The sequence below is a fragment of the Cygnus atratus genome, chromosome 8 (genome assembly GCF_013377495.2).
Source record: "Cygnus atratus isolate AKBS03 ecotype Queensland, Australia chromosome 8, CAtr_DNAZoo_HiC_assembly, whole genome shotgun sequence".
Taxonomy (NCBI): Eukaryota; Metazoa; Chordata; class Aves; order Anseriformes; family Anatidae; genus Cygnus; species Cygnus atratus.
Genome location: NC_066369.1, coordinates 31,787,158 through 31,805,028, shown reverse-complemented (window position 1 = coordinate 31,805,028; position 17,871 = coordinate 31,787,158). Strand labels below are relative to the sequence as shown.

At 39.7% G+C, this 17,871-nt stretch overlaps 1 protein-coding gene across 1 annotated transcript; it reads left to right on the top strand.

Moving 5' to 3' along the window:
* Positions 1–30: 30 nt before the first annotated feature.
* LRRC40 (leucine rich repeat containing 40) lies at positions 31–16,277 on the top strand. The gene is made up of 15 exons (XM_035564411.2): positions 31–206; positions 506–687; positions 1,211–1,284; positions 2,207–2,336; positions 2,743–2,866; positions 3,692–3,834; positions 4,918–5,090; positions 5,401–5,491; positions 7,911–7,956; positions 10,313–10,421; positions 11,359–11,466; positions 13,054–13,164; positions 14,403–14,480; positions 15,221–15,406; positions 15,553–16,277. The coding sequence occupies exons 1-15, from the start codon at positions 53–55 to the stop codon at positions 15,656–15,658; spliced, it is 1,815 nt and encodes a 604-aa protein (XP_035420304.1). The 5' UTR covers positions 31–52; the 3' UTR covers positions 15,659–16,277.
* Positions 16,278–17,871: the final 1,594 nt, after the last annotated feature.

Sequence of the window (17,871 nt, the reverse complement as noted above, 5' to 3'; positions counted from 1 at the left end):
AGCCCCTCGCGGCCGCCCAGCGGCGGGGCGGTGCCGGCGGCTGAGGCGCGGGATGGCGGCGGCGGCGCGGAGGGCGCGGCCGGGGGGGCCCCGCGCCGGCTTCGGGCGGGCGGCGGAGGAGCAGGGCCCCGCCGTGCCGCAGGGGCTGCTCCGGGCCGCCCGGAGGAGCGGGCAGCTGAACCTCGCGGGCCGCGGCCTCGGCCAGGGTGAGCGCGGGCGGAGGAGCCGGGGGCTGCGGCTGCAGCGCCGTGAGGGCCGGGTGGTTTCCAAATCCTTTGCTCTGGGCGGACAGAAAGATCACGGGGAGGGCACAGCGGCGACAGGGAACGCTCCCTGCCCTCCCGCCCTTGCTGCTGTCGCCTCCATCCGCTTCCAGTTGTCAGCTCTGGAAAAATCTCCAGAAAAGCGATTGTGTGCATGTACATACAGAAAGCACTCAGGCGGCTGAAGTTTGAGGGTAAGTAGCAGGTGTATTTAGTTGACCGGTGTGTGTTTGCGCTTGTAGTGCCTCAGCATGTATGGCGAATAAATTTGGACACTCCAGAGGAAGCCCATCAGAATCTCTCTTTTGGTGCTGCGGATCGCTGGTGGGAGCAAACAGACCTGACCAAGCTGATTTTAGCCTCAAACAAGCTGCAGCTTCTTTCAGAGGATGTCAAACTTCTGCCTGCACTCACTGTTCTAGATGTACGTGCAATGATCCTGCTGTGGTAAGACAGCGCTTTCTCTGTAGGAGGTGGGACAGCGTAGTCTCAGATCCTTGTTTTCTGTTTCCTGTAGAGGTGGATGTGTACAAGTGCCATTGCTGTCTTCTCAGGATAAATGGGATAAGTGATTGTTACCTATCACCCTGCTGATACATCAGTTTATACACTGGTAGTAGGCATTGTTCTGTGGAAAGATCTAGGAAGTTTTAATATGGGCACTGGAAGAAGATCTGTTATTGGATGCAACCACCTTCCATACGCTTCCCTACTTCATATTAAATAATTTAATCCCTCACTGCTTACTGTAAATTAAGTAGAACGTTGCCATATTGGCAGTTGCAGTGCTGTTATTGGTAATTGTATCGAGTCATATACACAGCTGCTACTACTGTACAGAATTACTCTTTGTATTAGTTTAGATGTTTGTTTTTTTTCTTTTGATGTTGGGGAAGAAAACTTACAAGGTACAAATTAGTAACTCTTCTAAAAACCTTATTTTCCAGGTACATGATAATCAGCTGACATCTCTTCCGTCTGCTTTAGGACAATTAGAAAATCTTCAGAAACTCGATGTCAGGTAAGTACACGTTACAAAACTAGAGCATTGGTTTCCAAGGTGTGAATGAGAGATTGTAGTACAACAAATTTTGTTGCAGAAAAGTTATTTATTTATTTATTTTAAATAGACAATATTAATATACTGAGAATCATAAATTCTAGATCAAAAAAAATTATTTAAGTTTGTTACGATTATTTTGACTAAGACTCAAAAGTCACAGTCTCACTTGGAAGCTGAAAACTGGTATTTTGAATAATCACACAAAAGCAGTATCAAGACCACTTGCTTCAGTCTGGCAATTTTGTTTTAAAGGATTAAAAATGCTTTTTTTCATGAATAATATACATTGGAAGTAACTATAGACCTCATTTATGCTGGAAAGTTCACATTCTTCAGTTACCAGGAGTAACTGTGTAAGTTTGTGCACAAGGAGAAACAGGGTATGTTCCTTTTGTGTGTGTGGACTGCATTAAAAAAATTAGATCCATCTGGAATATTGTAAATTCAGATGAGGATTAAAACTGTTCTTGAACAAATAACTAGACATAATTTCTCCTAGGAAACCAATCCATTGCAGAGGGCTGTAACAGCTGTAAGAGAGATTTTTCTTAAAGGTGATGGTGTCCTGAACAGCATGCATATGCAAGCTGCACTCTGAAAATGTTCCGCAGGAGCCTGTCTCACTGCAGCTGTAATGAACAGTCGGTCTGTGCCAATACCAGAATTTCAGGTGCATGCTGGATACGCTTGATACTTGCTCTAGGGCCTGAAGTTTTTGCATTTCAAGGGATTCATGGTGGCTAGGACAGCCCTGTTGATATTAGGGTTATAACCCTAGTTTGGATGGCATCATGTGTAACGGAAGTTTTTTCGTGCAGTTATGTTCTTAAAACTACTTAGTGATTGTTATTTCCCTTTGTTTTCCACATTTTAATACCAGCCACAACAAACTGAAAAGTATCCCGGAAGAGTTGATGCAGTTGTCACACTTGAAGAGCCTTCTTCTTCAGCACAACGAGCTGAGCCACTTGCCGGATGGATTTGGACAGCTTGTCAATTTAGAAGAATTAGTAAATTGCAACTTTCTGAAAAATATTTATTTGCTCAGAGATGTCAATTTATCCATGCTTTGCTACTGCAAAGTAAAACAGAAAAAAAAAAGTCTTACATTGCAGAACATTATGAATATTCCAGTGATTTATGTAGCTTATCAGTTGTTACGTTCTTGTGTGTTTGCTTGAAACCAAGTTTTACTTTGGGTTTTCCAAATATTTTAAGAAAAATCAAATCCCGTATGATCTGTCAGTCCTGGGAGACTTCTCTCATCCATTCACATTTCTACCAGGGAGATCCTGAAGATGTCAGCAAACTAGTTTTAATGTTCTGCCAGTAATTAACTTTACAGTGCCAGTACTCATGGGATACTTTAAACATCTCTATTTGTAACCTTTCTCTCTCTTTTTATTTAATCTTCAGGATCTGTCCAACAATCATCTTACAGACATTCCAACAAGTTTTGCTTTGCTCATTAACTTAGTGCGACTCAATTTGGCTTGTAATCAACTCAAGAACCTGCCTGCAGATATCAGTGCGATGAGAAGTAAATTTGTTTCCTCGGCTTATTAAGTGTCATACAGCCATTTCTGTGGTTATGTTCAGAAACTTGTTGTATATTATTCAGGGTTAAGACAGTACATTCTGAAGGAGTTAAAGTATTCTCAAGAGCTCTAGTTCAATGCTCTTAAAAAAAATCAGCTACAGCTACTATATATCGAGCTTAAGTCCTCTCATGGTTTGTGTTTCTTGACAAATGGAGCACAGGGAGCTGTTAGAGAAGTCTAAGGATTACTGTTGCTCAGCTTTGAAGTTATTAGCCTTAAAACTGCAATGAGCAATTTGACAAATGTTTCTTTAATGCATATTTTGAGTGGAAAATAAAGCATAAATAAGAGGGTTGAATTCATTGGAAAGAGAAAAAACATAAATTGATCACTGATTAAAAAAAAAACTTTTACTGTTCAAATGTTAAATATCAAGCTTATTCGTGTCAATGTCAGATGCGTATTTGAATAGCTGTGGCAGATCTGATGGCAGGAACAGGTGGTAGATTGCCATCTTTTTTAAATGCTACAGAAATTATCTGCAGATCTTTCTGAGATGGTCTGTGACATCAGAGTGAACCTTTCCTGTTATCTCCAAACAAGAGCTCGTGTCTGGTAGGGGCACTGAAGGCATTCCAGAATGTCCTGTGAAGAACAAATGAAAAGCAAATGTCTCGTTTTCAGAAATCAGACTGATTTGATTTCTTCCAAAATTCCAATTGGCAAAATGTTTTTAGGCCTACATCAAAAAGCAGGATATGCATGCTTCTGCAGAAAGCTATTTTTATTTTCTTTGGTTGTCATTTGCGCACTTACTTCTATAGGCTTAAGACAACTGGACTGTACTAAAAACTACCTGGAAACTGTACCTTCTGAATTGGCGAGTATGGCGTCTTTGGAACAACTTTATCTGAGAAAAAATAAATTACGTTCCTTACCAGAACTTCCCTCATGCAAACTACTGAAGGTAAGGTTTGAAATAGTTGGTGCACTGTAAATGTGTTTGCAGTGAACTTCTAAAATAATGACTGTTATGTCACATGAGTTACTGTGAATCGCTGCGGTCAAAAATTAATAATTCCGTGTGTAGAATTCTGTTTAATATGTACCCATTTGGGATTAGTCTCACTGTCCATGTTGGTCTGTCCTAATGTCATTTGGAAGACAAATTTACAGCGGTGCTCTTCAGATTTGGAAAACAAAAGAAATATTTAAGGAGAAGAATGACTGAAAAATAGATGTAATATTGTCTGCAACAGCTGTGTTTTATCTCTGGGAACATTTTCTGGATAAATTTACTGTGTTCACTGTATTTTTTTCTTTGTAACTGCAGAGTAAGTATGCATTTAAAAGAATCCCATCTTTCAAATATTTTGTAGCCTTAGTTCCCCGTATGTTTATAATTGAAAATTGCCTGGCTCGGAACATCACGATTTCGTTACTCACCTAATAGAAACATGACTGGGCCAACTGAATGCTTATATCACTGTGTTGTTTCCAATGACCAAATCTGTCACAGAATGCAGACACCTTACTTCCGCATAACTCTGAACTCAGCCTTTACGATCCCAAGCTACTGCAGCATTTTCTAACCAAGCTCCTGCTGCTGTGAGAAGTTCAGTGTCTGTAGGGCATCCAGTAGCATGCGTCTCTTTGGACTAAAGAACCATTCAGTTCTTCCATCATAAGTGAAGCATTTCCAGTAGGGAGATGGAGAGCTGCCACCTCAGCTTCCTGTAGCATAGAATTTAAGAAACTTGGGTAAAGCAGCTGTTAAGAAGTTCTTTACAAAAGCGGAGCAGATTTATTTCTAACTTGGACATGAAACTCAAAGCTGGGAGTTCTGTGATGGTTTCAAAACAAGCTGAGTTCAGACGCGTGTCCCCGGATCTTTGGAAGCTTTGATGTTTCCTGCGTAGATAAGTGGTATCAAGATCTGTATTTTCTCCACGCCGTATGTTTTGGCTAGTGCCATGATTTGGGAGATAATAACTTACGGGGTAATTTTACCAGAGTAACATAACTCTGTGAGGGATCTCTGTCTCCACAGGAATTACATGCTGGTGAAAATCAGATTGAAATATTAAATGCAGAGAATCTTAAGCATCTGAATTCCCTCTCTGTATTGGAACTTAGAGACAACAAGATAAAATCAGTTCCTGATGAAATTACTCTGCTGCAGAAGTTGGAGCGACTTGACCTTGCCAACAACGATATCAGTAGGTAATAACAAAAACTGCGTACGCCCGCAACGAGGCCTTGCTCAGGGCATCTACTGATGGCTAATTCTGTAGCTAATGTATTACACTTCCTAAAATGTGATTAAAAAAGGACTTGGTCATAAAATGGAGGAACCCCATCTGTGTTATGTAATTCCTACGATCAAACTCTGCCTTTCTTAAACGTAATACATGCTGTATCTTTTATTTGAACCTGAGCTTCAGAGTAGCAGGCCATCTGACAAACAATTGTAAATGCTTTGGGATTTATTCTGAAGCAGCTTTGAACTGAAATGGGTTGTTTCCATTTGCAGATTGCCCTATACATTGGGGAACCTTCCGCAGATGAAATTCCTGGCATTAGAGGGAAACCCTTTGAGAACCATTCGAAGAGACCTTCTACAAGTAAGCACGTTTAGGTAGTATCTAAAATTTGGCTCTGTTGCATACATATATTATCCAAATCGTGTAGCCAAAACGTTATTAGAAAACATCATAGCCTGCACAACTTTAATCCGTCTCTTTTGTTTGTGTGATTCATGTGCTCTTTCCACTGAGTCTGATACAGTGCTTTAGATCGTAAGGACTGTGGAATAAAGGAGGTTGGTGTTTCGTAGGACCCATTTCTAATTTGCTGCACAAGCTGTAATATATATTGCAAACAAAGCAACAGATGTCTGGGGAGAAAAGGATAAGGCAGCTGTCTGCTGCCTAATTCTGCTGCAAGTCACAGTTCATTGCAGTGCTAGGCAAGTACTTTATGTCAGGCTTTTCCTAGATGAGCGTGGATTTCTGTTTCTCATTTCCTGCTTGCCTGAATTAAGGATCTAGGATTCAATTTCCAAAGAGTTTTTGAAAACAGATGTGTTTTGAGCCATGACAATATGATGTACTATGTTTTCTTATGGATAACCTACACCTCAGATCTATGTTCTCTCTGTAGGTAAATGGCAAAGCGAGTTGTGCATGAGAAAACAAGTATGTAGGGCAGCAGGGAGGCTGGAGCATGGGCACTGCTGCTGCTATAGAATTCTCTTTTATTTTTATCTCAGCAGGCTCTTTGTGGTGGTGGTATACATTATTTCTTCTTTTCTGTGCTTTTGCCAGTGCTATAAAATAAATGTTTACAAAGCACTTGGATTCTCTAACTATAAACAACATCGGAGGCCCTCAGCTGAGATGAATTTTTGTAATATGTCAGAAATAAGAGGGGATATATACGTATCTGATTAAGTGTGAATTGTAGTCACTGAATTAATGAGAACGTCATACGTGATTCTGGAGTTCTGAATTGACTTAAAATGTACATACAAAGGAGTCTGAGTTAGGGTTGCTTGGCTACTTCAGTTCTGCTGAGGATTTACTGTCTTTCAACAGTAAGACCACAGATATATGTAATTTCTTGTATATATTTCTTATTTATACCAAACTACAGCTACAAGGATCCCATTATGACATTTTTTACTTCCACCATCTTGATCTGTTTCCATTACACTGGAAATTTATAGCTGGAATTTTATGTGCCTGACCAGATTTTTTTCCACTTGATTTAGTAGAGAAACAGATAAATCTTGTAGGGTCCCCAGGCACTTGCTAGCAGCAGGTGAATGCTGAGAGGAAGGAGTTGCAAAGACAGGGGATAAGTATAGCCTAGCAGGCACAGATTCTCTCCTGTGCATCCCTGCTTCATCTCTAAGTGTTCCTCAGGCTTCTCATTCTGGTCTGAAACCCACTCTTTTCTTTTTTTTTTTTTTTTTTTGGCAAAATTCCAGTCATCTTTTATTAAATCCTAGTCTCTCCTATTTGCATAAAATTATCTCCTAACTGCTGAGCTTTGTCTTACTGTCTGCCTTCCTCTCCATGAGCCAGATGACCGTCACTTAACTTTTTGTTTGACCTTCACCTTTTTCTTTTCAGTTTCTCCTATATGGGCTTCTCTTGCCTTGCGCAGCTCAGCAGATGCCAAGTCTTCCTGTGTCTGCATTCACTCCCAATCTTCTCCAGCCTCTCTTTCTCTGCCTTCTGTCTTCAGTTTCTGTCCAGTTTCATCAGATTCCTTGTGGGAATTCTTCCTTTCCCTTCTACATGTTTTCTTTTTCCCCTCTGCATTCAGATCAGTCAGTCTCTTCTTGTGAATAATAAATGTCAGCTAGAATGAGAAATGTTAATTCATATTCACTGCTTAAGTTCAGTCTCCTGGTTTAAAACTTCAAGGAGAAACACTCAAAATCATGAGGAAAGCCTACTTTTATCCTAAAAGAGATGGGCTGGATGAGATTATGCTTAATTACTCAGAGATTATGCAGATAGTAACTGAGTTTGACCAGTAGAGGTTGCTATGAGAGGAATGCCAATCAAATCTTTGGAGAATCCAGCAGTTAGAAATCTATGCAAATTACATAAACTGTGGTGATATAAACAGTTACTGGAACACTGAGCAGTCAACTTCCTTGACAAACGTTAAATTTCTTCTCCAAAGCATAATTGGGCTAGACCTTTTAAGAGAAGACTAAGTTCATTTGAACAATTTTTCCTTGCTCTTGGCCAAAGTCTTTAGAGTAAAAACTAAAAATGTGCAGCCTAAGGTGGTAACACGGGTCTGGACATTTTCAGCTGGAATAAACAACGTTCTAAATAGGCAAGTTCAGAAGCTACCACAAGAGAGTTTTTCTACAGGACCTATTAGGTAGTTTTTATAGTTAGCAGTGCTATGAGCTCTACCTGCGTGACGGAAATTGTCATTCCTGATTGTCAGAACAGCTGTATAAATACTGGCTGGCAGATGCTTACTGATCTTTCCTTTTCTTTTCTTTCTTTTTTTAAGAAGGGTACCCAGGAACTTCTGAAATACCTAAGAAGCAAAATCCAAGGTATATTGCTCTATTGCACTGGATTTTACAGATAATCATTCTAAGAAATTAAAATAAGCTGGAATCTACTAAGGGTAGCAGTTTTAATCCAGTTTCCTCCAGTTCTCCCACGGTAATAGTTGTCTTTACTCAACAACTTGCTCTTACATTTCAGTGTTGTTTCTTTTTGTTATTCTGTTGGATAATACTGAATAACAAGCATTCTGTATGGAGCACTGTCACTTAGAAAAATAATCTTAAGTGTTATCCCCTGGCCCCTTTATGCATTTTGGATGAAGAATTCCAGTAGCTTTTTATTTTTCCCCTGAGCATCACAGGAAGTTTACATAACAAGTTCTTCATTTTAAGCTTGCCATCTGTCTGCTGGCTTGGTCACGATATGGAAGGGTAGGTGAGATTATGCAAAGGTACTGTGTGTTATTTATTCATTCATGTTGGAATGTGGGCAGTAAAGTCCTGTGATTCCCAGAAAGTATATGCTTGAAAAAGTCTGCCTTAGAGTCATGGTGGTGCCATAAGGTCCACCATGTAGCTAACAAATAATATAAAAAATTCTGGGGGAGAAAGTAGTTGATTATTTTAAACAAAATTCTAATCTTGGCCTACTAGAATTCATCTTTCTACAATGTAAAAGTCTTGATCCCAACATTCCCTGTAGAAATAATTAAAAATTCAGATGAAATATCTCACGATTAATTCTCTGGATGACTGCTGTATATTTTTGCAGAGTCTTCTTTTGGATTCTGAGATCCAGCTGCATGGAGTAAAAACCACCTAGATGATTGTGTATCACATTTCTCTAACAGATGCAGTACGTTTTACCACTGCCAGTTCTTTTTACAAAAAGGGATCAAAAGTTGCTAGTTGCTTCTGTGAATGGAAATCACTTTCCAGATCATTGCCTGGGCCTCTCATTCAGTGAGATACTTTGCCTTTTTTTAGTTTTGTGCTGTATTTTCCAAGTAAAGTGGTGGAGATGACACTGTATTTTTGATTATATAGGAAAAGCTGTCAGAGTCTAAGTAACTGGCATGTTGAGGAGATGAAATCTTTTCAAAGACAGGATTTTCTTTTACCATCTTTAGAAATCTTCGTCTTTCTTAAAATGTAAGACATGAAATAGGCAAAATAACCGAGTTTGCTGATCATGTTAAATATCATATGGAAATGATTTTGCGGCACTTAAATGGCAAAAATGCTTAACTTCTTAATTGAGAGGGGGCCTTGATAGTACACATAGGCAACTTTTATTGAAAATGGTACGTGTGAATTTTTATGCTTTCTGTAAGTGGGCTTTCTTTCCGTCTGCCAGATGATGGCAGCATTAATTAGGTTACTGCAGTGTATAAAATTGCTTCAAAATGCCTGATGCCGTGCAAGTATGACCTATTAGTAATTCTGCAAAACTTAGTTGGATGCTAGAGTACATGCTCAGAAGCTCACCTGGTGACCTGTGATAGTTAATACAATTGTGGATAATAAAATAAGCTAATGTCCTGCATGGATGGCAGTGTCTATGATTTTACTGTATCTGTTACAGCATCTAATAGGGAGTTAAACCAGTAGCAGCAACAGTCTTATTCATGTAGGGATATAATTGAAAAATTATTGGCTCTTGAATCTTGTTTTTGGTTCTTCTTAATGTCAGGGTTACTCGCTGGGCTTAGGCGCAATAGTCAGTTGACTTTTATTCATGAATGCTGCTGAATTTCCTACAGTTTTGTTCATTTCTTTTAATGGAAGCTGAGTTTATCATGTTTGGACTTCTAGGTAAGCTTCACCCTACTTAAGCGTATGTGAATCCCTAGGGTGTGATGCCACAGCTCAGATGTGCAGCACATTTTTAGTTGACTACATTTCTTCCATACTCAAAGGAGCGAACAACTTTTTCTTGTAGAGACTAATCAAAAGGAACTACACAGGAGGATATTACGAAGGTTTTTATAAATATTAATATTTTAACTATAATTGTGGTCAGGTTTGCTGTTCTGCAGATAGTTGACCCGGATCACTTCTTGCCTATCTTCCCTGTTCATCGCTGTTTCTAACCTCAACACCTTGGAGGTTACTGCCTAACATAAAAGCTAGCTAGTGCTGGCATACCAGGTGTGTTGTGTTATGACCTGGTTTTTCAAAATCCAAGTCAACCCTTGTCCCCCCCAAAATATGAAAAAACCTTACTAGAAAAATCTTGAAATAATCCGAATTAGATTATATGCAATCAAGCCAGAAGACAGGAAGAGTTAAAATGGATGATGGCAGGTGACTAGGGACACTAAAACTCACCATCTAGGCTGTTCAGAGCACGTTACAGCAGCCTGTAGGTTGTGTGACTGTATGTGTGTGCTACCTCCAGATGATGGACCCAGTCCAAACGAGGAGCCTCCTGTGACAGCCATGACTCTCCCAAGCGAGTCAAGGATTAACATGCACGCCATAACTTCACTAAAATTACTGGAGTATAGGTAAGTGTTTTGAAGTAGTGCCTATCTCTAAAGTTGTGGAGAAAACTTGTGGGTCCCTTCCAACTCGGATATTCTATGGTACTTTCTTATGCTTTTTAATTTATTTTTACTTCATGATGTATACCAACCTCTCTTCAAATTCTGATATATTTGTGCATTTTTTCACTTCAATTTGAGTGCTCAGGATTAGGCAGATCTGAATTGCAGTCAGTGTTTCACCTCTCGTTTTCTTTTATTTTTTCTGTGTGTTGTCAGATACTCCACGATACCATTCCTTTTAACTCATTGAAATGCTTAATACCTTTAGGTGCTTTTAGAAGCTTTTACACTTCCTTAGTTATTATCATTAAGTCTCAAAAAATCTCCTGGTAGGTGAGTATTTCTTTGGTTATTTCTTAAATGTAGCCAACAATTTAACTTGTTAGGCTGGGAAAGGGGAAGAAAACCCTGCTTGCTGAGAACTGCCGGGTGAAACACACAGGCCTGCAGAGAGCTGGAACGTAGAAGGGACTGCACTGTGGTGAAAGGGCCCGCGTGGACGCCTTTATTCTCCCCAAATGGTCAGAAGCTCCAAATCCAGTAGTTACCTGAGTTACAGTGGGGGGATATTTTCTCAGCTGAGAGGGGGAAACAAGCGAAATGCTGATTTACTACAGTTTCTGGCCCAACGTAGAGCATCAACATGTTTGTTGAGGTAGTGACCTAATTAAGCTCTTAATGATTTGTCCTAAGCAAGATGTCAGAGCAAGATGTCAGCTGACACGGTACAGTGATTGGTAGCTTTTTCGTAACAGTCCTTTAAGGACTTTTATCGTAGATATTTATGTGTTTATTCTATTGCTCATCTTTTTCTAAAAGAAGATGGAAAGGTTTTGTTAATAAATAGGAGATGATTAACGTGTTTGTGTTACTTGGGTAAATGCTTTTCGTTGTTCAGTGAGAAACAGGCAGCTGTGATTCCTGATGAAATGTTCAATGCGGTCAGAAGCAATCCTGTCGCCACTGTCAACTTCAGCAAAAACCAGCTGACTGCCATTCCTGCAAGGTACTTCCATAAAGATCATTTCTGTTCGTCTTTATTCTGCTTTTGTTCCTCAGCATCTTGTTTCCAATCGAGCATATTTACACTTCTTCCTCTCTATGTGCACACACACACAATGTAATTGAGATGCTGAAAATGTGCTCATGTTTCTAGTACAAGTAGCCTGCAGGTGGGTCCATTTATTAGCACGAAGATCACAGTAAAAACAAGCTCGGCTCTGCTCATCGGTGCTTACATTTATACGTTGTGTTTCATACTGCTTTTCTAAGCATCGTTGAAATGAATCGGGGTAGACTCTGATGTGACTTCTCATAATAATGAAGTGCTGTACTTAACTACAGTCTAGTATTGTTTGCCCTGCAAAGTGGTCCTTTTCCCATACGAAGATGATCTGTGTGTATTCACCGCTTTGTTAGGTGATAGCTTTGGACTACAGCAGAGATCCTTTTTCAATTTGGTTTCTTCAGACAGTTTAATTGTGAGGTTTTGGGGTTTTGTTTTCAGAAGCCTGAACAATATCCATGCCTTTTTTCTTGATAGCTATTGTCCCACCACATAGCACTGGATATTATTGCACTCGTTCCTTCATCCCCAGTCAAGGAAAAGCTTTCTGTTGACAGTAAGGGGAATAAATACTCTTGTTGCATAAGGAGGAGGCTTACTGCATCTCTGTAAGCCGAAGAGCATCATGACAGCTGATTTTTAAGGATACCACCCCATTTGTGGGGATAACTTACTTCCATTCTTGGACACAAATGTGCTGAACATTTAACCTTTTGCACATAGAACTTGAGGAGGTGCTATCTCTCATGGAGAAAATCTCTTTTCAGTACAATTTAGTGTAGCAAATCAACTTAGTGAGATAATGCTTGTGCCGCCCATGCTTTTTTGCTCTGTGAGAGTCTGTTGCATTCAGGGGGGAGGAAGGTGTAGGTGTGCAGCTGCTAGGTGCAAGGGAATTCAGTGGCAATCCAGATAGGAGAGGGGAGTATTTAGTTCATTTAATTACTTTCTGTTTTTAGGGTTATGACAGACATTCTGTTGTCAGGATTCAGCTACTAACTTTTTGAGCTTTTAAATGCTTTACATCAAAGCATCTTAATTTAATATAGAAGCAGCAAGAATAACAAGAAGCAGCAAGTGTTGTGTTTCTTGCCGTTTGTAACAGCGGAAGTGTTGAACAGAAACAAAAGATGGAAATAAAATGGCAGTCTCTTTCAGTTTGATTGCTTAAAGATGGATAGTCTTCTTGTCAAAACACTTGCAGGACTAGAGACGGAATTGATGGTCATTTGTGCCATAATTTCTGGAATCTCTAAACTGCGTTTAAGTGAGTAGGCTTTCTTAGCAAATTTACTCTCCTAATAACTTTTAAAAAGTGCTTCTCAGCTTTGGTTTTTCATCAAGTGTAACTCTCTGGGATGAATACTTTTCACAGGTGGTTTCTATAATCTTCACAAAATTTCTTCTGAAACATCAAGAAACACCAAATGTTCTTGGTTTGTAGATTTCTAGAATAAAATATTTTTTTCAACAACTTAGAATGCAACACGCGCTTACATAGTAAAAGGTATTCATGTTGGGTTTCAGGATCGTGGAGCTGAAGGACTCAGTTTGTGATGTCAACTTTGGCTTCAACAAAATCTCCTCTATTTCCTTGGAGCTCTGCATGCTTCATAAATTGACACATTTGGATATCAGGTTTGTGACGTGTGTTGGACTTCCTTTCCCAGTGACTTGTTTTCGTGCCTTTTTAAACCAGCCATCTGTTGCAGTGGAATAGCAGTACTGAAATAATCTGTCATTTCCCGAAACAGCTCCGTAGCAGTTGAATGACCGGCAGATCCGAAATAGCAAGTGGCCTAGATTTAGGCACTGGTTAAAGCACAAAACAAGTGGGCAAGCTCCAAGACTTGCTGTGACGGAAGGGCTTGCCTCAGTCATTCAATGGTTCTCAGAGGTGTTAAGAGCATATTTAAAAACAAAACAACAGGAAAAAAAACATAATCCTGGGGGATATCTGGGAAGTAGGACAGTGACTGTACCAGCTCTGGTGTGCTACCTGAAACTGCAGCTGTCAACTGGGATCTTTCTGCAATACAGCAAGATACGTACTGTCATTCTTCCTTGCGTAACTTCTGAAATACGCTCATTGCTTGTGTGTAGACCTCAGGATTAGCTTGCTAGCGCTTATTGTCTTGGCTGTTTCACAAAATGAAGAGTAGCAAAGCAGAGTGCAGAGACACACTTGTGCTTTGGGTTGGTTTAAAATAATCTGCCTGAGGTATGTGCTGCTGATGGAGCTCTGCTGAAGACTCCAGAAATGGATGATAATGAGAGGCTGATGAGGGGACAAGGTTGAATATCTCTGATTAAGAATTTAGGCCTAAGTCTGGGCATCTTTTAGTGAGTGGCCTTTATTTTCCTGTAATGAGACTTCGTGTCGTGTTCAAGAAATACCTTGTTGGTCCTTACAAACGTCTGTGTTCATTTTATTTAAGAATGGCTTCCTGTTCTGGGAAACAGTGCAGTAACAGTAGCCATAAACGAGTTTGTTAGAGCAACTGGATAGCAGGCTAAATGGGTTTTGAAGAGGTTTAGAGTTATCTTAGTGATTCATGTTGGCACCAACATCTGGGCTGTTTCATGAGATTCACTCTGAAACCCATGTAGCAGAATGCCTGTTTCAGAGCTGTTAGGTGCTTTGAAATGTCTGGGAATGTTTTAGAGAACAGGCTTTTATGTTTTCTAACTGGCAAAAAATGAAAATTCAAACCTGGTTTGCACTCTTGAGCATGGTCTTGATCCATTTATAAAGCAATATAGTGGTTTAAAAGAGCACCTTAACACTGGTAAATGTGTGTGTTCCATCTCTGTGGATTCTTAACTTAAACTTCTTAGAAGTTAGTGATTATTCTTTGTCTTCATTTGATACACAGAAATAATTTTTTGACATCTTTACCTGAAGAAATGGAGGCACTGACAACACTACAAGTAATAAATCTTTCTTTTAATAGGTGAGCAACTATTTAGTTGTTTTTTGTAACAATACAAAAAATCAATATAATTTTAATGTGTTGTAAGAATGAGGAGGGACTTCAGCTAACTGTGAGCTTAGAACAGTTGAAGAGAATGTATTTCTTTACACAATAGTAATATATTTTTGGAACATCTTGGCCACAAGTTTTGGAGAGAGACAGTAGAAAACGGTTTAAAAAGGGATTAAACAATCTTGTGAATGATAAATCAAAAAATGGCTTCCAGCGGGACTACCCTGTAGCATCCATGACACAGCAGTTCTGGATGATGGAAAAATGTAAGGGGAGCGGGCCACAGGAAGCAGCTGGGAGGTGTCCGTAACTAATAACTGTAGCCACCGTGTTGGGCTGGAAGCATCCTTCCTCTGGCTCAGCAGGGCTGTTGTTAAGTACACAGGAAAACGACTGCCCATCGCTCTCCCCTCTTTACACTGGAGAGTCCCGTTCTGTGTGACATGAAATGTCATTCACGGTTGTAAAGTGAAGGTAGCTGGCCTGTAGTTCTGTTAGAGGTGCTGAGCTGTCACCGTGCAAATTCTGTCCAGCTTTTTCACCGTGTGCAAGATAATAAAATAATCAATGCTCTCTCCTTCCATAGCAGCACGTTTAAACATTTAACTTCAGTAAACAACACTAAAATGCCATCTCACTTAAAAGGCCGTTAATTTTTGAATGCCTTATTTCTGACTTTCATTTGTTTTCCTCTTTTTTTTCTGAAGGTTTAAAGCATTTCCCAGTGTCCTTTACCGCATCCTAGCACTGGAGACTGTCCTGCTCAGTAACAATCAGGTTGGGGCCATAGACCCTCTGCAGTTAAAGAAGATGGAGAAGCTCGGAACGCTGGACCTTCAGAATAACGACCTTCTCCAGGTGCCCCCAGAACTTGGAAACTGTGAAAATCTGAGGTGTGTACTTTAAGTGTTTTATAAAAAGTACATAATACATTACATAATACATAAGAATTTCAAGATTCATAAATCTATATGCAGTGTATGTGTGCTGGTACAAGGAAAAACCTTTATAAAATAACTCAGCATCTCTGTCTTTCCAGGACGCTTCTTTTGGAAGGCAATCCCTTCCGTACTCCCCGAGCAGCCATTTTGGCAAAAGGGACAGCTGCAGTGCTGGAGTATCTGAGGAGCCGAATTCCTACTTGATAGTCCGTTTCCCTCCTAGACTTGTGAATCAAAGTACAAACAAAACACTTATCCCGCCCGACCAAATGCTCTGCGATTATATTGCCTTCTTCCTTCTTTGTAAACTTTTTGTTAATCTGGCCTGTGCCATGAAGCATTTGTAATTCTGTTTATGGTTTGCATGTTAAGAAAGAACTCACCCATGAAATATTTCCCCCTCAAGGTTGCATGTCTCAAGAGCGCGTTTTAAAATATCACAACCTATGTTTACACTTTTTGTATTAAAGAATACAGTTGAAAGCTGCATTTAGTAATAGAGACAATGTTTTTCTACAACTAAGCTGATTTTTTTTAAAGAACTCTAAACACCAAAGTACTTGAAAAAAAGGTGTAAGTAAACTTCTTGATTTTTGTATGCCTGTTTTATAATCTTCTGTAAGGTGCTTGGTCTCTCTTCACCACTGCCTCAAACAATTGGTTACTGGTCTGTACGTGGTGAAATGCTTGAACCCTTAAACTGTATGGTTATAAGAACACAGTGTGAAATGTACTGCAGACTGCGTGCATGCCTCATGTAAAAGCAAGCAAAATGTGGTTGATATTGGTAGCTACTCTGAAACAATAAATGTTTGCGCTTGGATGTGTGTTTTCTTTCTACATTTTTAAGAACATGCTTTAAGTTTTCTGGCCAGTAGCATATAGACATATAATTTTTTATTTAAGCACACTTCAACATCATGAAAGTGATCTCTTTATTTGTAACAGTAATGCATCGTGGTTATTAATAATATAAAGGAAGGGCTGCTTGATGTTACTTGCTCTGTGACTGTAGATCCATTGCTTCTCTGTTAGACTGCCACAGGCCTGTGGATTGGACATGAAATTGAAGAGATACCATGCGGATTTGCACTGGTAGGGTTTTTGTTTGTTTTTTGAACTACACTAAGTATTTCCATCGGGATACTGAGAAGAAACAGCTGACTTCTTGCGGCTGTGTCACTGTAAGTACCGTGTAGGTGCTGTGGTTGGAGTTTGGTGGTGGTTAGGGTGCATACAGGGAACGCAGCCTGGCCTAGTGAGCTGTACGGAGTGGCGGCGTGTGCTTGGCCGGAGGAGGGCCAGACCTGGCCAGTACAGCTGGAGACAGCAGAGACCTGATGCCTGCCTGGTACTTAGGATGAAAGAGTGGTGGGGTACTGGCAGGAGGGAGAGGGAAAAGGAAGAGAAAGGGGTAAGGCAATTCCTGTTAAAAATGCCTGGCAGTGTATTTGTGCAGAAAGAATGGTGGTTAAGAACCAAAGCTGTTCTCGAGTTTGAACAAGTCAAGGGCTGTTCCGTGGTTACCTGGATGGTTGAACTGCTGCTGCTCTTAGCCCTGTGACCCTCTCTTTTTTTTCCCCTGTCCTGTGTAAGGCATTTGTACTAGTCCACAGAGAGCAGCAAATCCTGAGCTTTTCTTCCTAAGTGTGCAGACACTTCACTGCCATATTTGATGTCTCACCAGTAGTGATGTGCTGAACAAGTGGAGTTGATCAGTTTTCAAGTCTCTCTCTGATATATCTGTAATTATCTGTAATTAAAACGACTCTTTCTTGAAACGTTGCTTTGTTTGCTGGTAGATACAGCAAACATTTCTGAAGCTGTAACTTAAATCACTGATGATGCAGGTGTAGCTGCTAGCTCCCTGCAACAGTTTTAACGAGATGGGTCAGTAACAACTGCCTCATCTTCCATCCCTTGTAGAACTGTGATTTTGCATAACTCAGATCCTTTCCAATAGTAAAAAATGACAAAAAATAATTACAATAAGGTGACATTTTTATTATTTATACAATAAAGAGACTTTTTAATGTTATTCAAAACACTTTTTTAAATACTGAAAAAGTTGGGTACACCAAAGCCGAAAAATGGCTCTGCTATACACTGCACAGCATTGTTTTAGTCCCTGTATTTGTTTTATGTACAGAAGCATCTGCAAAATGCATTCTAAACACAATATGCACCTTACGGATAAGTGTCATACATGAAATAAAACTGGAAGGATACAACCTGCATGTGCAAATTAACCGACAATATAATTGATTGCACTGAATCAATAGATTTAAAATATAATTTTGAAGTACCTTTTTGCACATAAAATGAAGCAGCTTTCAAGTTCAGTTAAGTCTTTATACTGCAAAAAACATTAAGTACATTCACAATCTATGTTAATAAAGTAGTAAATATTTTTCATT